Source organism: Perognathus longimembris, chromosome 2 (assembly GCF_023159225.1).
Source record: "Perognathus longimembris pacificus isolate PPM17 chromosome 2, ASM2315922v1, whole genome shotgun sequence".
Taxonomy (NCBI): Eukaryota; Metazoa; Chordata; class Mammalia; order Rodentia; family Heteromyidae; genus Perognathus; species Perognathus longimembris.
In genome coordinates, this window is record NC_063162.1 from 119175251 (window position 1) to 119198694 (window position 23444).

At 39.1% G+C, this 23444-nt stretch overlaps 1 protein-coding gene across 1 annotated transcript in view; it reads left to right on the forward strand.

Moving 5' to 3' along the window:
• The window catches only part of Dync1i1 (dynein cytoplasmic 1 intermediate chain 1), a 270153-nt gene that overhangs the window by 131215 nt on the left and 115494 nt on the right, over nucleotides 1-23444 (forward strand). Inside the window, exon 7 of the mRNA XM_048340062.1 lies at nucleotides 23187-23276. Coding sequence (XP_048196019.1) covers nucleotides 23187-23276 — 90 coding nt within the window. The remainder of the gene's footprint in view (nucleotides 1-23186; nucleotides 23277-23444) is intronic.

Genomic DNA, 23444 nt, shown 5'->3' on the forward strand with positions numbered 1-23444 from the left:
TGAGGCAAGCACTCTTGCCACTAGGCCATATTCCCAGCCCCAGCAATTCTTAAATAATAGACAGGCATTTGGCTTTGTAATATGTCAAATGTCTTTTTCAGAATTATGGGATGATATTATAATTTCATTTACTTTTTTCTGAGATATCCTTCAAGATCAGAAAGTCTCCCAAGGTTAGACATTTTTTCCTGGCCCTAGGTCTTCTGCCTAGGGCAGGCAATAGGTGATGACAACAATAATCAAAGCTGCGAAACATTTGTACTTTGTGGAACAAAGTCCCAGATCACATTTGCATAAGCAGCAAGAAGACTCTCAGCAAGGCAAGAGCATTCACACTCCTGCAAGGGCTTTGTGTGCTTGGGCAGAAACTCCAGCTCTGGAAGCTCTGTCAGGGTCTGGTCTTGGACATATAAATCCTCCTTGGCATTTGTATATTTACCTGGGCAGGTAGTTTGTCCTCAGAGCACTGAGCTACTATTATTGCCCTGGGTAAGGCCAATCAGAGGTGGGAGAACAGGTGTACTGTTCATCTTCTGGAAGCCCCATCTTTAGGAAAATATTTACTACACATTTGAATATTTGCTTCTCGATGGCATTTAAATAAGCCTAAATCATCAGGGTGTTTAGCTTTTTGTGAAGAAATGCTCTTCTTTGAGGAAAATTCTTGCAATTGTTAATGATCAAGGATAAAGAACAAGGGGATAAGGCCTGTTCTCCATGCTGGCTACATTTTCTTGTAGTGCTCAGGTGAAAGCCATTCAGCCAGGGCTCCCGCCGGTGAAGATTTAAGAGCTTTGAATTCTTGTTCTATATACACTACTGCCAGGAACTATAATCAACAAGTAAGTCTAAGAGATGGATGGATTTTTTTCAACTGATTCAAATACTTTTCTACAAACCATTATCCATCATAACAAAAGTAGACTTGACTGGTAAAGTCCAGAAGGATGGAGGTCTTCAATAAATCCACCTACATGGTATATTTTCCTTTGACCTCAGCATTAATAGGGGGCCTTAAGCTGGTTCTCCCTTAGTCTCTCATCTTCTTTCTATTTTCTTTCAGTAATCTTGCCCACAAAATGGTTTCAATGCTTTAAGAAATACTTGATGTTTGGATTTATTCACTTTGAATTATTTGCTTCCCTTTCCTGTTTTGTGAATGTTCATCCTACTCTTAGGCAATCTGACATTTCTTGTGTAGAAAGAAGTGTCCCATCCAGGCAATGGGAAAATAGTTGCTTCAGAAACACAAGGGCCTTGTGTGACTCTTAGGTTTGGAAAAGGACTTGCATTGAAAGAACATGAGGGATGTATAATTAAAGACTTTGAACAGGAAAATGTCACTCTTGGTAATTTTTTAAAGTTTAAAAAAATTATCTTTATGTAGTTGTACAGAGGAGGTGCCATTTTTGTCATTTTGGGGGTATATTTTGAAATTAGGATTTTATTTTTCTTTGCTTCAGGTTATGGTTTGTTTTTCATGTTTAATTGTGTGTGTGTGCGTGTGTGTGTGTGTGTGTGTGTTTTAAATGAACACTAATGGAATTATTGACTCATCCTCATCTAGTCTTACTCCTTTAACCAAAAAAATGTGCTTCCCTTTGTAAGGATCAATAGAACATATATGAATGTGTCCATTAGATATGTGCCATTAAGTCTTATCAAACTAAATAGCTTAAATTACCAATAAGGCACAGTGACCCTTGAGTGTCCCTTATCATTGCCCTGGTTGGACATCTGTCACTTCCATGACAGAACTTGACAATACTGAATTGAAAATTGTGACCAGAGAGTAAATAGGTCAGATTCAGTCCAAAACCAAAGGAAGAACTGAGAAGCAATGAGCTGTTGGGAAAATGTGTGACCACCACCACACACATGAAGCCATTGGAAATGCAGACCAAGGTCAGATGAGAAGCACTCATTAAATTCCAGCACTAAAGAATATAAAAATAATCAGAACAAAGTCTCAAAACTTGTCAAAATAAAGTGGTCTGCTAAGCCAAGATGGAACAAAGTTGAATACAATATTTTGATGACAATGATTATATCTTTTAAATTTTTTCATAAATATCTCTTTACTATTATCATTATTTTCTGCTCAATAGATGGCCCTAGTTCTAGAAGTGTAGAGTTATAATTGAAATTGATTTTTTTTCCCTTAGAGCATATTTGACATTTCTCCAGTGAGGCTGCTATGCCCCTCCCCTGGCCTATCCCTAGATATATGGTGAAGAAACCTATCCACTCCCTCTCATCTTCAGCATATACAGGGGCTTAGTCTTCACAAAACCCTTCATGATGTCAAGGGCTGGATTACGAAGGCTGGGTTGTACTACTGAAAAGAACCATGGTGCTTATGTTTCCAAAGTTAGGCTAAAACATGGGTGGTCCCTCTGGCTTTGAACTTGGAAAGTTCACGTGGAATCTGAGAAACCCTTTATATTTTTTTCCCCCTGTTCTGTGTTGCTCAGAAGTTTTAAGATCCACTTTAAACAACACATCCAATGCAACATTTTTATTGTAGAGATCAAAATTTAAGCATCTTTCCTATGATACCATCCCTCAGCTAACAAAAGGAGAGGGGGAGAGAGATCTTTGCATAAGTCAATGGTACCACCTTCTCTCTCAAGTGGGAGGACTGAGCACCTGCAGACTTTCTCTGCTCTAAGCAGTTCTTCCAAAGGAGATGCTTTGCCAGAGGTTGCCCTGAGCTGATGACTTCTTGCTTCTTCTGGTGGAGACTTGATGCCTGTTCTTGGTTGAGAATTCTGGAAAAACAATCTTGACACTTCAGGAGTGGGCACTTGTTGTGGATGTTTCTCTGTGATTCTCCACACACAGAACCTATGCCTTTCCGTTTCTGTCCCTATCATTTATAGTTGACAAACTAGAATGAAGCTATTTAGTGAGTTCTGGTTGCATACTAGATTCTGAAAGGTATACTCTCTCTGCCTGTATGAAATGAGTCTGACAACAGAATTGAGGTTCTGTCTTCCTGTTTCCTTCTTTGTTTTTTTTTTTCCTTTCCTTTTCTCCACCATGACTTTCTCTTTCCAAGTGTACTAATGGTGATTTGCCCCAGATTACCCACTTGCCCTCCAAGAATGTCATACTGGCTTTCTGGTTTGCTCCAAGTCACTGTTAATGCATTCATCACTTCTGACATAGGTGGTGGATTTTTTTTTTTTTTTAGTTTCTCTTTCCCTTCCCTTTGTCACCCTTTTCACAAATGGTGGAGAGTGACAACTGATGATTACAGACATCTTGAAAATGCCACTGGAAACTCAGCTACAAGAGTAGCCTCAGCAAGACTTCAAATGGGATCCCCAGAGGCGCCCTCCTGTTTCTTTTATCCATCCTTTATTGGCAAAAACAGTCACCTGCTTTACTTCCTGACCTGGAAGGTCTAGCTGAAATCTTTGGTAAGCCCCAAGGGGACACATGGCCCTGCCCTGCTTTCATGCTGTGCTCTCACATGCAGTCTATTTTGAAGTGAGTGCTATGTTATTTTGGTACCAGGAGGGGGGAAAAACATCAACGCTTTTTGTGTAAATGGAGAGATAAAATTTGTAGGCACTATATGATACACTAAAGGTAAAACCAAGTGTGCTTTCTCTGTTCCCTATCTTTCAGCATTCTCTTCTTTCCTTCCTTCCTTCTTTCCTTCCTTCCTTCCTTCCCTTTCCTCTTTTCTTCTCTCTCTCTTCTCCTCCTCATCCTCTCTCTCTCCCTCCCCACTTTCTCTCTCTCTGTCTCTGTCTCTGTCTCTGTCTCTGTCTCTGTCTCTCTCTCTCTCTCTCTCTCTCTCTCTCTCTCTCTCTCTCTCTCTCTCTCTCTCTCTTTCACATTTAGTAGTCCTTTTTGTAGTCTTTTCTTCCCTGTTGGATTTGCTCCTGGGTAAACCCAAGTTTGGGAATGAAATAATCTGTTATGTCAGACCTTCAAGGTCCATTTACTGGCCAAGCTCAGCTTCAGCCAGATCCCAGTAGACTCCAGGGTTCTTCTACTTAAAGCGGCTAACAGCCTTAGTGGCACTTGGTGGTTACTTAGCAGTGGCTCCATTAAAAAGCTCATGCATGCGTTCAGCAGATATTCATTCTGCAACTCTTATGTGCTTGGCTGTTCCAACTCTGAGGCTCCCAAAGAAAACAGAACAGGCACATAACTGTACAAAAGCACCACACTTTCAAGAAGTTTTCATAATCCCATAGGTAGTAGTAGTTTTTGCAAGTGACTCTAGAATCTTTAGGAAATAAAACACCAACAGTTGTAAGGACTAGAAGCATCTCATTCAATCTATGTGTTCTATTTTTGAAAGAAACATCTGCCATAAGACAAAAATGTTGTCTGTTTTAGAGACATGGACAAGCCTTCTGCAAGGAATTTACTTTCTCCTTCCCAATTCTCTTTCACCTATCAAAAAAGAAAAGTGAGATATAGGAGGGAGGGAATGGGGGAGGTTTGAGTTTTCACCACCTGGTTATGGTTAGTTCTTTATTTTAAAATCGCTTTCAAAACAGATCAGACATTACACTGTTAAAAACAATTTTCACTGTAGGTATTGAATATCATACTGTGCTTGTAGTAATAACTGATAGATATCTAAAATAATCTTCGCTGTGGACTGAGACTTTAAAGAACTGTCAATCACTGGCTTTAACTTTAAACACAGATGATTTGAATTCATGTTAGCAGCGTGAGGAAGCCAAGAAGATGGAAGAGTGCTGGTTGGAGAGAAGATGATAGGATTACCTCCACAGTCTGCCTTTCTTGCTGGTTGTTTGAGTCACTAAATCAAGGCAAAGTTTACAAAAAGCCTGTGGCTGGGGTCTCCAACTTCTCATTCCTGCAGTGATTTCCCTATTATAAATCTGCTGTCAGAAATAAGTGCTTTACTTGTGACTTAATTCTATGCAGGCACAAACACCTTGGTTCAACACTTTGGCCACACGGCCATGACTGACTGTCTTGAGAGCAACAGAGATCTCATTAACTTGAGCTGTTACAAAAGAAAAAAAGGGTTTTCATGTTCTCTGGTCATCATTCATTTACTATACAGGCAATAGCCCTGTGGATGCTGAAAGAAAACATAAGCCATAGGGCCAGGACCCAGAGCGTCTGTAGGCAAGGAGGAGGGAGTAGAGAACTTGTGGATTCAACTTTGTAATAGGGTCCATGCCACCTGTCTTTAGAACCAGCTATTTAAACGTCTTTCTGCTACTCTCGTAAGTAGATAGGTCTATGTAGTCTATTAAGGGAAGCTCCAGCCACATGAAACTATTTAGAGTTGAAATCATGAAATTCAAGTCAAATTTCAAATTCCCTTCCTCAGTTTGCAGTAGGGAATTTTCCAAGTGCCCAGGAATAACATATTCCTCGGGCTACTACACTGGGTAAAACAGAGAGAACATTTCCATCACCATCAAATATTCTCTTAGTTAGGGCTGGTGCAGAGTTTTGCAATATCTGTGGGTCTTCAACCACTTGAGACTTTCATGGTGACCTGATATTTAAGGAATATAAGCAATGGGAACTGAATGCTAAAAATTTAAGCTCATTCCCATCCTTCATATTCTGCTTTTGTATTAGTTGTCTTCCCCTTTATATTAGCTTGTTCTTAAAATGTCTTTGAATGACATAAACATCAGGCTGAAATTGTGAGTGAGCATTTGGCAGTTTTTAAGGATTCAGCCTTGTGTTGACTTCCAGGCTTTGGTAATGACATTGATTAGCATATAAAGCAATGAATATGTTAAGGAGGTTGAGTTCATCATGCAACTGTGTGTGCAATAGGTCAAAACATCACATGGTATATCTAAAATACACAATTTGACATTTTTCAACTAAATATTAATATTTTTAAATACGTTTGTAATAAACTAGAAATTAAAATGAAACAAAATTACCCTTACTGTGTAGAGAGTTAAAAAGCAAAGAAGGAAAGGCTCTCTGCTAAAAACACATTAACCAGTGCTTCTAAAAATAATTCAGATAGGGTAAGTCTATGTGAAAAGAACAGAAGCTGAATTTAGTAAAAATGATTTTAAGTTATAGTTCTTTGACATGACTATGAACAAGGCCTAGAAGGAAGAAGGGAACAGTGGCCCTGAAGACTTTGGTGTTCTCTCTGCCCATGGTCTCTAGTGAGCTGCAGATGCCAGAACAGAGAAATTGAGGGAGGCAGGAGCCAGGAGCCAGAAGGCTCATACTGAACAGTAAAACATCTTGCTTATCCTAGGATTTATCAAAAAGGGCACATGAAGAAGAAGGCTTTGAAAGTGATTTAAGTTCTATGTGGTCATGATCACAGAGTAAAACCTTCTTGCCCTGGTCTTCAGGCCCCGTTTACATTCACAGAAAATAACATCACTCATGAAACCCTTCACCAGGACAAGGAAAACCAAGATATTACCCAATTTATCACAAGTGTATCTCCAGAGAAGGAGTGAATTGTGATCATTTATAGTATAGACTAGGGTGGGCATTTGTTGCTGGTTAAGCCTTTGCTGTCAGAGTGGGAAAGGCTGCCATATGCTTTATAGGATGATGGCCTCTACCCAGAGTAGTGGATGCCACCACTACAATTACACTGTATGACAACCATAAACATCTCCAGATTTGGTTAACTGTCTCTAGGGATTTTTCTAAATGACAAAATCATTCTTTATAGATGAGTTCCATAAGGAGACTCTCAAAGGATCCCAAACACACTACTGCTTCTCAGAAAGATCTATTAACTATCTTCTGGGAGTCTCTGGAAAAATGATTAAGGAATGTTATGTTTCATGTCATAACCAACAAGTATATCTAAGTAATCACTTGCCTGATTGGAAGGCCTTTAGTTCTAAACAAAACAATCAGAAAGCTTTTCTTTGGACATTTTCTGAGCCAGTCAAATTAAAATTCTTGTCGCATAGAGAATTTGAGGATAAAAGATACTTTAATACATTGACAAGAACTGGCATTGACTGTGCCCTAAAATATATCCCAAACAACATGACTGTTAACTCAATATGAATAAATAATTACTAAGTATCTACTATGTCTCACACATTTGATCAAACATTGGCCAAAGGAATGAAACGTGGTGACAGCCCAATAGGCACTGAAAACACAGTAGTGCCAAATAGATAATCATGGGTTTCAGAGTAGTAGCTGTGCTATTCCACACAGAGGAGGAACAGCTGAAATCAAACTGTAGTGTCAGGGAAAGTGCTTCAGAGGAAATGAAATTGAAGCTAAGAAGCTGTATTTTGAAGGATAAATGTGAGTTATCTGTATACAGAAGTGAGAAAGAATACTCCAGGCAGAAAAAATATATAGACTCAGAGGGATGAAGTAAGCATAGCAAGGAGAGTAAGGAGGGCTTTGAATGGTGGAGTGAAAGGACCACATGGGTAGATTTAAAATGAAGTGAGAGTCAGAACCCCAATGGAGAAATATTGGCCAAACTCCTAGCCAGAGCTGGACCGGGCCTTTAGGCAGCATTGGAAGGGCTTTGGCCAGCAACTGAAAGTTTAATTTATTTCCTAAAGTAAAAGAATTCAAGGAGAGGGGCTGGGGATATGGCCTAGTGGCAAGAGAGCGTGCCTCCCATACATGAAGCCCTGGGTTCGATTCCCCAGCACCACATATACAGAAAATGGCCAGAAGTGGTGCTGTGGCTCAAGTGGCAGAGTGCTAGCCTTGAGCAAAAAGAAGCCAGGGACAGTGCTCAGGCCCTGAGTCCAAGGCCCAGGACTGGCCAAAAAAAAAAAAAAAAAAGAATTCAAGGAGAAGATCAGTTTAACAAGGTGAACAGTGAAAAACAATATGATATTTTGAATTATGAGATGAATTTAGGCCTGGATCTTAGTTCCATTATTTGCCAAGTACATGAACTTTCCTAGACTCACCTAACTTTTCTAAGTCTTGAATTCCTCACATGCTAAAGGGTGATAACAGATCAATTACTATAAGGATGCTCTAGAACATCATTGGGAAGCACAATGCCTAGTGCTTGGTAAGTGTTTAATAAAGGTTAGCCACAGAGTGATGGTTGCCACTATGTAGTATGGTAATATAGCATCTCTGAGCACAGATGTCCACCTTTAGAGCCAGTTTTCCTAAGTACTGCAATATAATGGCTTCTTGAACAACTACATGTAGATTGAATGGTTAACATATAGCCTGCATTAAGGGGTGTGGCACAAAGTGAGGATAATACTTCAGGAAATAGTGAGACCACAGATGATCTTACATGGCAGATTGTGGCATCTGTATGAGAAATGAGGAAATTCTGGGGTTTTAAGCAGAAAGATGGCAAGTCCCAGTTGTCATGTGAGAATGAGCATCTCAAGAAAAAGTGATAGCTTGGGTGGAAAGGGGAGGAAAGAATGGCTTGCAGCCTTCCTTTACCTTGTTTCCCTCTTAAGCATGGAGCAAACTCCATTAGCTAACTTAATTTGCTCACTTCCACATAAAGAAGAAGTAGAACATTGATAGAAACTCAAGGTGCATCAAGCATATCAGTGGGAATTATCTTCTTTTATATGAAGGCATTTTATTAGCATACATTTAATTGTATAAGGGGGATTTTATTGTGACTCCCATATATATGTATATATATATAGTGCATAGTGTACTCCACTGATCTTATCTCCTGGATTTTTGTTCTCCCTTAATGCTCTCTCCCTCTCTCACTTCTTAAAACAATTTCAGCAGTTTTCATTGTTCTATTTTTCATAAATGTATATAAGGTACTTTGACAGTATTCTCCCCCCCCCCCCCCCATTGATATCCACTCCCTAGTAGAGCCTGTTTTGCTTTCCTGATTTTTTTTTTTTTTTTTTTTGGCCAGTCCTGGGCCTTGGACTCAGGGCCTGAGCACTGTCCCTGGCTTCTTCCCGCTCAAGGCTAGCACTCTGCCACTTGAGCCACAGCGCCGCTTCTGGCCGTTTTCTGTATATGTGGTGCTGGGGAATCGAACCTAGGGCCTCGTGTATCCGAGGCAGGCACTCTTGCCACTAGGCTATATCCCCAGCCCCCCTGTCATAATTTTTAGTGTATATTAATTGTGCCAAAGGGATTCATTATGGTATTTCACACATGTATATATTATGCTCTGTTGCTCCTTTTTTCCTTTGCCCCCACCCACCATTGTTGAAGAGCTTTCAGGGGAAGGGCCTCTTGCTCGATGATACCACTCAGGTGCTGTGGATCCAGGAGGGACTTCTTCAGGGGTCAGTAGTTGACACTCTGCAGAGCAAGGAAGGAAGCACCTTTGTAGAAAGAACAGCCAAGCCCGTGAGCCCACAGTAGGCCCTGATCAAGACACCAAGCCCTGCTCAGCATTGTCTAGACTTGTTTAAGTGATTTGGTCTAATTAGCCTGACCAAAAAGAACCTTTGAATTTTAATGGGGTATAGTTGTACTTGGAAAATTCTTTCTGCCAAGCATGGGCCCTACAATGGATAATTTGATGACCCACAATGGTTTGGCCAGAAGCCATAAAGGTGCTTTGATAACTTTGTGTAATCAAATGATTTCATTCAGTCAGAACAGTTTGGATTAGAAGAGGGGAGTAAATAAGTGAGGTAGGGAGTGATCTCCACTGGTGACTGCTGCTCACATCTAATTGGAATTGAGGTTTTTTCTTTGTTGCAGGGTCAGTCTTGGTATCATTATAGTGGTAGCAGACAAAGCACTGGGGGAAGGGATCAGCAAGTCTGAGCTCAATCCAACCACAGCCAGCTGTGGAAGCTCAGCTGGATGGTAGCAACTCATCCACTGAGTGAAAAGCCTAACCCAGATAATGTAGGAGGAAAAGGAGGTGGAAGATAAGAAGCAAATATGAATCATCATTTCCCTAGTTTTGGTTAGAATTTTCTGAGCATTGTGCCAAGTAGTTTATATCACTACATCTTTATACCACCATTATATCTCTCAATCTATCCATAGCTGTTTCTATGTATTTTTTCACCTTATGTTTCTATGATTCTGTGTATATAATAAAGTAATGTGGAAAACTAGAAGATAAAGACAAAAACTCCTTGTTAATAGGAGATAGTATTTTAAAACTTGGAAACGAATCAGTAGCCAGGGCAGGGGGTGGAGTTAGGAGCATATAATAGACAATAATATATTTCATTTGGAGGCCCTTTGATAGATTAAAGCATAGTACATTTAGTTTGTGGCTACCTAGTAATGTTGATTTTAAATTTAATTCCGTTGTCATTCTCTCTCCTCATCCAAAACCTAAGTCTCTAGCTTATCTTCTAAGCTGATTCTCACATAGCTTCTTGCCTTCCTATTCTTCTTCTCCTGTCTCCTTTCTCATCTGGCATTGCTTGCCTTGACTTTGAACATGGACTCATTTTCTCCTTACTTCACACTTCACTTTATCACATACCCAGGTTGCTTCGATGAACAAATAAATGGCCCTTTGGGGGGCCAGATATTGGATTAATATCTGGAAATACAGAGAAAAAGCAATATAGAATCTCCTTGACATACAATGGGCACCAATCCCAATGAATACATCATAAATTAAGAATCTTATAAACTGAAAATGCCTTTTACCTACCTAACCTACCCAATATGAGAGGCACACAACATTGTAGTGTAGCAAGTGTTAGCCCTCATGATCATAGGCCTGGGTGAAAGCTGCATATTGGGCTGGGAATATGGCCTAGAGGCAAGAGTGCTTGCCTCATATACATGAAGTCCTGGGTTCGATTCCCCAGCATCACATATATAGAAAATGGCCAGAAGTGGCACTGTGGCTCAAGTGGTAGAGCAAAAAGAAGCCAGGGACAGTGCTCAGGCCCTGAGTCTAGGACTGGCAAAAAAAAAAAAAAAAGGAGAAAGAAAGCCACATACAGTTTCTGTACCACTAGAAAGTTGGAAAATCAGGTCCAACTGTTGTAAACTGGAACTGGCTTCAGTCTCATGTTTATCTACTGTTCAAGAGAGAAGTGAAGGGAGCCAGCTTACTCTTTGCTGTTCTTTACAGCCAGCTTATGCCTGCTATAATGCCTTGGCTCCACTGCATCTCTAGTCTTAACAGGATTTAGAGTCTGACTTACAGACTTTATTTCAGATTCAGTTCCTTGAACTATTTTAGATGCTTTATATTCATTTTCCCTATATGTTACTAAAACCCAACAATGCCTAACTCTGAGGGTCTTTCAGTCCTTTGATTCTATGGTGATTGCCAATTGGAATGTGTTTCTTTTTTCCAGTTGCATAGCTTTCTTCTAGCCATGCCTATATTTTTTAAACTGAGTAGGCCATTGAGCACCTAAAAACTACTACTTGTGTTCTAATCATCTCAGCTTAGTAACTATCACCTTGTAGCCCTTTACCACCGACAAAAGATTTTTATAACCAGTATCTCCGAGTATTTCCGAGGACACTGCTATGATGTTAAATAGCACAGAAATTAGTTTCTAGAAAATAGATCTTGAAGTAGTTCAAGAGCTTATTTTTTACATATCATACAATGAAAGGTGATGAATACATCTATGTTTTCCCTATTCTATTTTGGGCTTGGGATGGGGGGGAGAAGTATATAGATAATAGAGCTACTAAAGAATTTCTGATAGGAGAACTATCTTCCTGGGTCATGCATGACAATACTAATTACTTAGAGATCCCTTATGCCTTCTTTTGGCAGCATTTGATATAATGTTGCTTTACAATGCTTCTTCTCAACAGAGCTGAAGGAATCAAATAGCCAATGTGTGAAACCATACTTACTCTGGTATTAATTGTGGTATTAAAAGCTGCATCTTATTTCCTTTCCTGAACTATCTGCCTTCAACTATCCACATTTTCCCATTGCTATGAATTTGTGCATATTCTTTTCTATTCTTGGAATGATACTCATCATTTTCCTCTCTACATCCTTGTTTAGGATTGATGATTTCTCAATATCTAAATCCAATTAAACTACATAAAATTCCACTTTCTTTTTCTTTGTTCTTTTCAATACTTTTTCTACCAGAAGTTAACTTCACTCCTACTGAGTAACACACCTCCAAGTATTCTTTTTCCTCATGCAAATATTTTCACAAAACAGCAATTTCTGCCCAAATGTCAAATCTTTGAGTTCAGATTCCTTTCTCAATTCATTTCTATAGCCACAGAAAGCTTAGCCTGTGCCTTGAATGGACCAGGTTATCAAGAACATGTGTCCAATTCTAATGCATAGAAGAATTCTCATTATATGGGGGCAATTTAGGTTGGTTGAGGACACCCAGCATGAAACCAAAATATCTGAGAACAGGCAAGTTTTTCATGACTGTTTGTTCTACCACTAGGCTATTTTTCCATTCCAAGTATGACAATAACGGTCATTATTCTTGACACAGTTTCATTCTCACACTCACATTAACACTTTGAAGTGAAAGTGCTCTCAGCACCATTGATGGTTGCTCATCTATTTGGAGAGCTATTCCAGAGAAAGTTTGGTGAAGTCTTTGGGGAGGTGCTGCTCAGTTTATTCTCTAGAGATTTAGATTTTTTTTTTGACCAGCCTGGTAGTTCAACAACTTGAAAAATGAAAGAAAGCACCATGGCTGTCTAGACTGACCAGAAAGTAAAAACAAGGGGCACTTTGAAATCTGCAAATCTGACCACAACTGAGAGTTGTACTTAGTCCAAGTAACTGGAAAATCAGTTTCTTGGATTAGACAAATGCTTCCCTTAAGACTCTCAAACTGCTAACTTTCTTCTTTTATAATTAATAGAAAATTATTATATTGACAGACAAGGGAGCTCAGTTTTGAGCCAATGGGAAAACATGACATTAAAACCAGGGGAAATAATTTAACCCCAAATAGAGTTGTTAATGCCAGGATAAAAGCAAACAAATGTGCTAATGATCTTTTTGCAGAATTGAACTGTGGTGGATTTTGATGTATTCTCCGATGGAAAATAATTAGTTCTCTCCAGTCTGAGGATTGTGTACAAAATGAGGAAATATTGAACAGGAAGTCAGTAAGAAATAAAAACACCAAGAAATTTCATTTCCATATTTTGATAATTGGAATGGTAAGGAGATAGATGATTTCCTTTTCAAGAAACCAAATCGGTGTTGTAGCATCCATAATGGAGGTGGACCTGATTCCTATGGTAGCTGTTTCTCTCACTTTGTTGTCTTAGAGAACTGTGCCTAAGGATGGGTTGAGGCAGAGGAGGTAGTTTCAAGCCTGTGTGCTGCTTTTATATTGTCTTCGCATTCAGTTCTACTATATGCCTACCACATGGCCTACCTTTTCTTTAGATGCTTTTCTCTAGATGTCTCTAGCAAAAAAGACACCTAGACTCTGCTAAGGAGCAATTCCCATTCCACTGATGGGAAGCAGACAATAAATACATATTACAGATAAGCATATAAAATCAGATAAAGGATATATGCCATGAAATTTAAATCAGGCTGAGGAGAAAAGAGTGCCATGTTCCAGGATGAAATAGAATAATGAGGTAGATGGCTATAAGATTTAGGCTAGGGAAGACAATTCTTACAGATGACACAACATTTGAACAGAGACCCTAATGCAAGTCATCCAGAAAAATACCTGAGTATTTGGATAAGGTGTGTTGCAAACAAGGAAATAGCAAGTGCAAAGGCTCTGAGATAGAATTCTTTGGTAAACTCAGGAAATATCCATGAAGCTGCTCTATTGAAGTACAGTCAGCAAAGGGAAGAATGATCTCTCATTCTTGAAGAGATGGAGCAGGACACATCTTTGGAGTATGTTCTTATAGTGGACAAAGCAAGTCTACTCCCCAAGGAAGACCTTTCTCCTGTAGGTAGAAACATGTCTATATCTGCACACAGAGGGTGAAGCTTCCCACAGATCATGTAGACTCTACAGCTGAAACTGGAATGAATGAAAATAGCTGGATGGAACCCATCTAGTGAAACATGTAGGCAGTCTTGTTTTCAACTCCAAAACATCTTAAACTCTTTCTTGACCTCTATTCTCCTGGCTCTACTTATTGTCACCCCCCAACCCACTGAAATACCTGCAGTCTTCACAGCCTAATTCAATCAGTGTGGCACTCCCATGGGCACAGTTGAACCAGGATAGAATTGCAAGCTTCAAAAACTTGCATCAAAAAAATCTGTCTTTGTACAATAGGTAGGGTGGCTGCTGTTAGAGATCAATTTATTTGGGTTGGCATTATTTAATCTACTTAGTGGGAAATAGTCCGTGCCATTTTCCTCTTCTTTGGCTGGAGAATCATGGTGTTCTGAGAATGCTTGATATAGCCCTGAGCCATATCAAAGTCTAAAGATGGGGAAAATGGCTTGGTAAAAGATGTAATAACAACAAACTTTACCTGTTTCATGCACAACTGATTCACAATTTTCACTGAGTAATGTTTGAGAATTAGTTTAGTTAATATAGGCTATTGAGAGTTATTCAATGTGTTTAAAGACAAAAATTTAGAGAAACACAAATCAATGGAGCTATCTTGGTCTATACAAAAGATGTTTGGAGAAGTTACTCCTACCCTCCAGCCTGAGTATTTCTAAGAAAGAAATATTAAGGATATTTGTTCCCATCCCAGAAATATTCAACAGACATCTGTTCCTATCTTCATTTTTTTTATTCTTCCAAGCTACCTGGTCCACATTAGCTCACATTACCAAGTACTGCTCACATATTCTGTATCAGGAAAGTTCCAAGCTTCAGAAACATCGGCTGAAAGTACTGTTTTCTGGCATCCCTTCTCATTTTGAATATTTTCTTTCATTTCCTTCCATTTGTAATGCCTTGGGTGACATTCCACCAGGAAGTCAACTTTCCAAGTACTGTCATGTTAGAGCCTTAGGAGAGAACTGATGTGGCTGAGAGTGTTAACAGGAGCGCTCTGTACCATGAGAAATGTATGTTTTCTTTCCTCTGGCCAAATTTTTCTAGACCAGAAAGTAAAGGTTTTTCAAATATTAGCATGTAGTATATTTAACAAAGTGCTTACTGAAAATCCCACAAAATATGTCTTTCCTGCATATTTCTTAAAGCACACAGGCGCTCACCTTGGTTTGTGTAAGCATTCGGTGGGGCATGTTATACTTTATTTTGGCTGATGTGATACATACTAGAAGGGTGGTTCTCTTCAGACTCCAGGCAAAGTTGGCAGGCTGTATATAAAGTTGGTCCAAGGAAAGGGTGGCTTGAGTGAGCTCTGTGCAAGAGCCTTCACTGTGTGCTGTACAAATATATGGCTAAGTTCATGGTCCAATTTGTCTCACCTATTGGCCACTGAACCAGGGAATGTCAGAGACTCATTGGTTACTTAGCCTGTACTCATAGCCTACATTATGAATGCCCTGTTACTCCAGTCTTGACCCCTCCTCTCTGTAATCTAAAACAAAATCAGAAGTTATCTCTCTTGATTTTTAATTTATTTTATTTTATTTTTGTGCTGGTACTAGGGCTTAAACTCAGAGCTTGGGGGTCATCTCTTAGCTATTTCACCCCAGGCTAAAGTTCTACCACTTGAGTCACAGCTCCATTTCTGGCTTTTTGCCAGTTAACTGCAGACAGGAGTCTCGTGGACTTAAGTGCTTAGTCTGGCTAGGAACTACAATCCTCAGATTGTAGTTAGGATTCTGAGAAGCTAGGATAACAGGTGTGAGCCATTGGCTCTGGGCTCTTGTATTTTTATAGTGCTTCCAGTTGTTCTGTAGTACTGATCAGAGCAAAACTTTTCAAGGGGAGAGTCAGGCATCTCTGGAGGGATATGTCAGAAGCTGTACAACGAGCTGGTTGAAAAGCAAATAAGTAAGGTTTCAAAGTCATATTTATCCTCCAGTGCCTTGGATAGCTTTTGGAATTTTAAATAAGATTTATGAACTACGTGTGATTTATGTTTATTAAAAACAAGGCACTATACTGATCTTTGGAAGAAATCAACTTTCTTGTTTTGTTATGCAAGGTTTTATGTGGTGTCATGCATTACTAACTTACAGAAAAAAATACCATTTTGTTGTTGACCCTGATGTTATTCACAAGAGCAGATCTCTGAGGGACTTTTCATATGGTTATACAGATGAATGCATAACCTCACTTGCAGTGGTCTGAGATGTATCATATAGATGTGTATAAGGTAGGTGGTAGAATGATAGAAAGTACCAACAGATGTGCTTTTGAGAAAGTGATAACCTTGTTGGAGCTGCATCACAAAGAACAGTGAACACAGAGGCAGACTCAAGTCAGATTTTGGAAGTGAATTTATAAGACCTACAGCCTCTCTTATAGGTCATAATGGAAAGAAAAGAGAGTGAAGGTGGTTCTTGGGTACCCAGCTGTGATCCACTATGAATGGTAAGAGAACAGAGAATCCAATGTCTGCTTTGATCATTTTAATATAAGGTATACTGTGGCCTGATATGTCAGTTTCTCGTTAGTGGAAGCCATTAATATAAATATTAAGGATGAACATATAAAAAAATAGGAGGCCAATGACAGAGCTACAGAGTCTCCGAGTGAATTTTTTTCAATAGAAAATAAAATTTGAGTCTTTGTTTTCTATTGAAAAATGTAATGTAAGAAAAAATCACTACATGAAATGTTCATTTGGAAGAGGATGGGCATTTGGGTTGAAGTTGAGAATACAGCTAAACAAACACAAACAAAACAACATGGCTTTTTATTTCTCAATGTCTATTTGTTGATGATGGTGCAGCAATAATTAGAGTGGCCTAATTAGCATTTTCTATGGTATTCTTCTCATCTTTTTCCACCTCTTAGAAGCTAGTTTCTATTAATTCATGAGCTACAGATTCTTTAATGAATTTCAACCTTAACAGTATTTCACATAAGAATAGATTATATAATACAATTTAATTATCAGAAATTTTCTTTTTTTTTCTTTTTTCTTTTGGCCTCATTTGGATTTGAACTCAGTTCCTAGTATGTGCTAGACAGATGACCTTTGAGTCAAGCCATGCCTCCAGCCCTGGTTTTTGCTAATTATTTTTACAATCGAATCTAACTTCCTGCCAGGGCAGGAAGTTCCTGGGTGTGATTGGCCTATGTTAGCCTTCCCGTTATAGCCAGGATAACAAGCACACATCATAATACCAAGGTCTTCATTAAGAAGACAATCTGAAGAACTTTCCTACCCAGACAAGCCTTGAATCAACTATCTTCCCAGTCTCAGTTTCCCAAGTGGCTAGGAATATGGCCATGAGCCACTGGCTCTTGACACAGTTTTCTTATGTAGTGCTAAAGTACTTGTGCGTCTTTTATGTACTGGTCTGTTCAGTTCAAAACTATGTGGTGATTGCTTTATGCCACTTTTGGTGGCATTGCCCTTTGGCAGTAGATTGCCCTTTGGAGTCCAGCACGATGGAGTGCCATGGCCCTCTGTCCTATCTACTTCTAGTTTCCTCCTGACCTAGACATACGAGTATGCCAAGGTGGGAGATGGAGGAACCACACAGCCAACTTAGGAAAATCCCATAGCAGAGCAGCAAGAACTCTGGCCCAGAACTCAGCCCCTCTTAGCTCCAGGCTTTGTAAGTCATAGAAGGGCTGGATCTTATAAAATACAAGCCTCTCTCCTCACAGAGAGCTGCCCTGTATGCTGAGAGCTCTAGTTGCAAGCAGCAGGCACCAAGTCCAGTGGGAATAACTGGAAAGAAATCTGGTGCTGACACCACCCCTGGTGGAATTTATTGAAAGGAAGTCTGGTACTTACAGAATCAACAGGAGACAGAGGCTTGAAAGAGGGTAAACATCAAGAAAGCCAAAACATGGGATTCAGAAAATATCTAGTTAGCATGTTGGGCATCACTGCTGCCACTCTGTGTAGCTCCAATCAATCTGTGTACCCTTACAGAGCCCAAAGACAGAGCATGAATTGGAAACCTCCGGTCTGACTGCCCAGATCCTGCCTGCCTGTACAGGACAGACAGAGAGCAAAGAAACATTTTCCCCTTAGGCTCCCAGGAAGGAAAATAGAATGTGGTATTATCAGCAATACAGAGTTAGTGCAAAGGGGGCTAGGCCCTGGACAGAAAGGGATTTTAGTAATGTAGGCCAAACAATAACATGTTACAATTCGATCACATTAAAACATATCAGATTTGTAAAGCCACTTAGCAAGTGAACAATCAGATGATTGTGACATATTAAAATTGACAGTACTGGCTTTTTTCTGAATCACAGACTAGTAAAGGAAACTAACACTCACAGGGTTCAGGCTAAGGGGCAGAAATCGGGCTAAGGGTATACAATTGCTGTATAATATGCAATTCTTTAATTTGTGTCCTTTTAAAGTTTTAAGGAAAGGAGGACAGTTACCAAAGATTTTTCCAAACAGGGAGAATAAATGTGGCAACTGGAGTCAGCAGAAGCTGGGTACTAAATAAAATAATGTCTAAAAGATGCCATTGTTTGAAATTAGCTCCTTAGACTGACAGGTAATTAACTTGTGCCACTGGTTTAATTTCTGGTGTGGACCTGGCTACAGGAAACCGTACATGGGTGGTAAGTTGTTTTCCTCTCCAATCACAGAGGAAATGTACTGGGTATAGACTAGTGGCACAAGCCATATATCAGTAGTCTATAGAGGGTCTACATAAATCTTTGTCTTTAAAGTTATTTAACTGTTTTGAAAATGGTTTCAACAGAAGTAATTCCAATTGCCCCAGAAAGGAAACTAGAGTCTTAAAGAAAAATATACTCTCTTTGCTGAGCATGGCAAACATATCAGTATGGAGAGAAACAAACCAGTCTCTTGTGTTTTATATCCTTAACGAATCCACCAAAATGCATACTTTATGAACTTAAAGGGCTTATAAACAAAGAATTCTGTGGCCACTAAAAATGAATGCTTACAACAGGTTTCTAACCACTTGAAAAAGGCAGGTACTTAAATTTTTTTTGTTATTTATAGTAACTTATGGGACATTTCATAGATTATAAAAACAATAGCTATTTTTGTGCTTTTGGAGAAAAAATATTGAAAGCATATTCTCTGGGTGAAGGATTTTTCTATTTAATGTATTAAATAACTTTTCTATTTTCCTGCATGCTAATATGCATAAATGAATCACAAACCTAGATCTACTTTTTTTTTTTTTTTTTTGCCAGTCCTGGGGCTTGGACTCAGGGCCTGAGCACTGTCCCTGGCTTCCTTTTGCTCAAGGCTAGCACTCTACCTCGTGAGCCACAGTGATACTTCTGGCTTTTTCTGTGCATGTCGTGCTAAGGAATCGAACCCAGGGATTCATGCATGCTAGGCAAGCACTCTACCGCTAAGCCACATTCCCAGCCCAAACCTAGACCTTTTTATATTAACATATCAGATAACTTTATTTTCTTGCATGCTCCTATGCATAAACTAACACACTGTATCACAAACCTAGCCCTTTTTATAGCCAAGCGCTTCATAGAATAACATTTTTCCAATAAGCCCTTAGTGACAGTTTGTCACTATGGGTTTTGTTTTCACTCTTCTAAAAATTAAAATAAAAGAAAATGTTTAAAATAAAAATGTTCGTGTCTCTGAAGATAATACCTTGGTGCTATTTAAAGACTAAAGAGTCATTTAGTAAAGCCAGGTACAGTTTTGAGAACTAGAAGCAGCAAATGTATAAACAAGATGGGGCCCTACAGAGAGCACTGTAGCTCTTGGTGGTCAACAAAACTGGAAGAGATGCATTTAGACTGACCCCTTGGGCTCACATGCAAAAGAAAAATCTGATTATTATTGGTCTTACTCACCCCCAAATATTCACAAAACTTGTACCCTTGATTTCCAGTTTTTGGTCAAATGTCACCTCAGTGTGGCCTTTCCTGGTGACTGTTTTTAATTAAGGCTTTCCTTACTTTGACCAGGATGCCCCATCCACTTTCCTGATTTACATTTCCATCACAGAACACATCTTACACTGTATACATTTTTCTTATTGTGTGTGTGTGTGTGTGTGTGTGTGTGTGTATCTGTGGTTTCACTCCTGTATTTTGGTTGGAATCGAAGAGGATAGAGAATTTTCATTGTTTGTCCCTTTTCACCTGCTCAGCACCTGGTACATGGCAAGTGCTCAGTCACTATGTGCTGACATACCAACTAAGATAACATTTCATTTTGGCTGATGTTTTCTGCTTTTAAATACATCCAATTAACTTTGTGTCCTAAAAAATTTTATAACAATTCTTATATTTACTCATTTTGAAACCACGTTGCATTTTGAGGAAGGATTATTATCTCAGCTCAGGAAATAAGGGTTCAGAAAGTTTCTTTCTGGAAAATAAAAGAGGACTCCAGCAGGGGGCTCAATTACTTCCCTTGAAGTGTGGCTTCCACACAAGTTTCAAATCGTTCTGGCCAGGGAAATCAATGCTTCATACTAAGCATTATTAGTCAAACTTCAGATCAGGTGGATCTTAGGATTAAAATGATTACAGAATTTTGATTTATATATATATAACATTTTTACACACCCGTGTGCACCCGTGTGCGCGCGCACACACACACACACACACACACACACACACACACACACACGGTATTCTACTGTGGAGAACTCTCAAGTGTTTTAAACCTAACCTTTCAATGGAAACTTCTGTTTGCTTCCTTCATGAAAATAGAAGAATGATTCTTGTAGAGGCCATGGGATATCCTCTCAAATAGTCTGGCACTCCTTTCTGTAAGGCATTTCTGATTCATCTGTGCTTAGGGAGACATTTCACATAGTTGTTAAAAAGTACAGAACCAACCTCACATAGTAAAACCTGCCTCACATAGCAAAAACAGCTATTTGGCAGGCAGAAGTAGGAAGATCATTGTCTGAGACGGTACTTGGGGAAAGTGCAAGACCCTCCCTGGAAACTAAAGGAAAAAGGAGTATTGGGGTGGGGCTGCAGTGATAGTGTGCTCAATGGAGTTCAAACTCAAGTACTGCTCAAAAGCAAGACTCACAAACCTCAAATAGACAGAACTTCAAAGTGGTCTTTGAGATAAATTGCTTTTTCTCCTTATCTGTAAAATGGGTCTATTACTAAGCTCTGATAAATAAATTTGATTATACAAATAAAACACTCAAGGTAAGGCATGTGATTACTGGCTTTAGTAATTTCCTTGAGTTTCTACAGTCATGAACCACAGACTGATGGTTTAAACAGAAACCTAATGCCTCATAGTGCTGGAGTCTTAATGTCTGAGACCAAGATGTGCACAGGCTTGGTTGCTTGTGAAAGCTGCTAGGAAGAATCTGTTCTTTGCTGTCCCCTAGCTTCTGGTGGTTTTCTGACAGTCTGTGTTACTGTTGGCCTGTAGAAGCACCACTTCCTACCCTGCTCCACCCCCCAATGTCTTGCTTCCATCTTCACATGGTGTTCCCTGTTCATGGGGAAAAGACACCAGTCAGATTAGGTACCTACCTTACATATCTGCAATGACCTGTTTTTCTAAGCTATTGAAGGTTAGGATTTTACATATGAATTCGGGGAGATACAATTCAACCCGTAATACTGATTTTACCATCTTTGTATTTGTGGCATCAAAGATGGCCATCAAATTCAACAGATTTGAAGAAATGTCTCTAGAAGGTTCAGCAGAAACTGCACCAGGTGACGAGAAACCTTGTGAAAACTGCCTTTCCATCCAAGAGTTACCGAAAGAGGAAGCTTCCTTCCAGCTAGTTGCTTATAGCCCTTTCTCATAGGGCCTTAGAGCCGGAAAACACATCCATAAAAGGGGGTTATCTTATTTCAGACTTTCCAAGCAAGACTTTTGGGAATAGATAGAAGTAATATCTTGACATATGAATGTAGACTTAGATGTGACATTTATAATGGTATTTAAGAAGTTTGCCTAAAACTCTGGATAACTTAGTGTTCCTATTGAAATTTTAACTATAATTTTCAATATGATAAATGTCTTCCTGTGTATGTTAATAATAACATGTATCCCTAAAAGGGTTTCAAAATTTCTGATGTTTGTAGTATGATTATAATGAGGTGGGCTCTACAATCTATATACATGTATATAGAATATTCTCTTTCAAAGAAAATTTATGTTGAATTTTTTAGTAGCTAAACGGCAAAGTTTTAATTTTTACATTCATTTATACATTTAGTATTTCTTCCACAATTATTAATATTATCAGAATGTTTGAGATTGCTTCTCATGCTATGCATATTTACTTGGCCATGTAAGGATACAATCATAGTGTATGCTTTAAGTGGTTAATGCTGACATCTTGAAATAATCTACATTAGCATTTGTTGGGAATGGAGTTGTCCATGGAGCTTGAGGTCTTTTAAAAATCTGTAAATGTCTGTTGAAGAAATGGCAGTAGTTATGGGGTAGAGGGATGATATGAAGTGATCCCTTCTGTTCTGAATAATTCCCTATAGTAATGGTAATACTATATTCAAAAGTTGTGAAAACAAGTTTACTTTCTTATATCATTTTATTTCCTATGAGTTAGATTCCTTTTATGACACCTTGAGTGAATCCTAGCATCTATATTGAGAGAAAGGTAGGTGAAGGGAAAAAACAGAATGAGCACACATACAGAGGGCAGAAAGGTCACTATAACATCTGGCCCTGGTTGACTGGACTCATTTTTGTTAGTGCTCATTAAATTCACATTAATGCATGAACTATTCTGAATGTGTAAATACTATTTGGGGTGGGCTTCTTGCTTTTGCTCAAACCAATAGCATTGACTTTGGGGGTCTCTTCTTGGTTGCTTATTTGCCAATGGCATTTGACCTGGGGTCAGACCTATAGTTAACCCTTTCCTGTAGGTCAAAACCAAACTAATTTGGTGAGAAGTAAATTGGACATGAATCATCTGCACAGCAGGTGTCCTCCATGAAGAAAGTTTCCCAGGTGGAAACATTTTAAGATCTGTGGCTGGCCCATCTCTGAAGAAGCTTCAGAGGTCAGCAAGGCAGTTCCAAGACCGCTCATGTGGTGGGGTTTGGAAAGGAATCTAGCAGGTGCACACTCTGGGTGGTTTCTTCGCCAGCCTGGGGAGACTTTCAAAGACATTCGTTTTGGAGATGATTTATTCATATATTCATGAACATTTGTCTTGGGCATTCTTTTTAGATTGATTGACTTGCCCTAAGTGATTGGGTCTTTACCCTTTACCCCTCCTTCCCACCAGCAACTCAAGACTTTGAAGACAGAAAATTCTGAAGTTTTCTTTTTCTTTTTTCTAGAGGATGAGGAAGATGAGGAAATGGTAGAATCCAAAGTTGGCCATGAATCGGAATCAGAAAATCAAGACAAAAAGCAGGAGGTGAAGGAAGGTATGATGAGAGAGCTACATGGAGTAACTATATTGATACTTGGTTTTCTTTTGCCAATATAAAGAATGCTAGAGGTAAATAAAACTTAAATTTTTATCCCCTTCATGTAGGGTTTTCTACAATTATTCAATGTATTACATTTAACAATCTAAATTACTATCTCCAAAG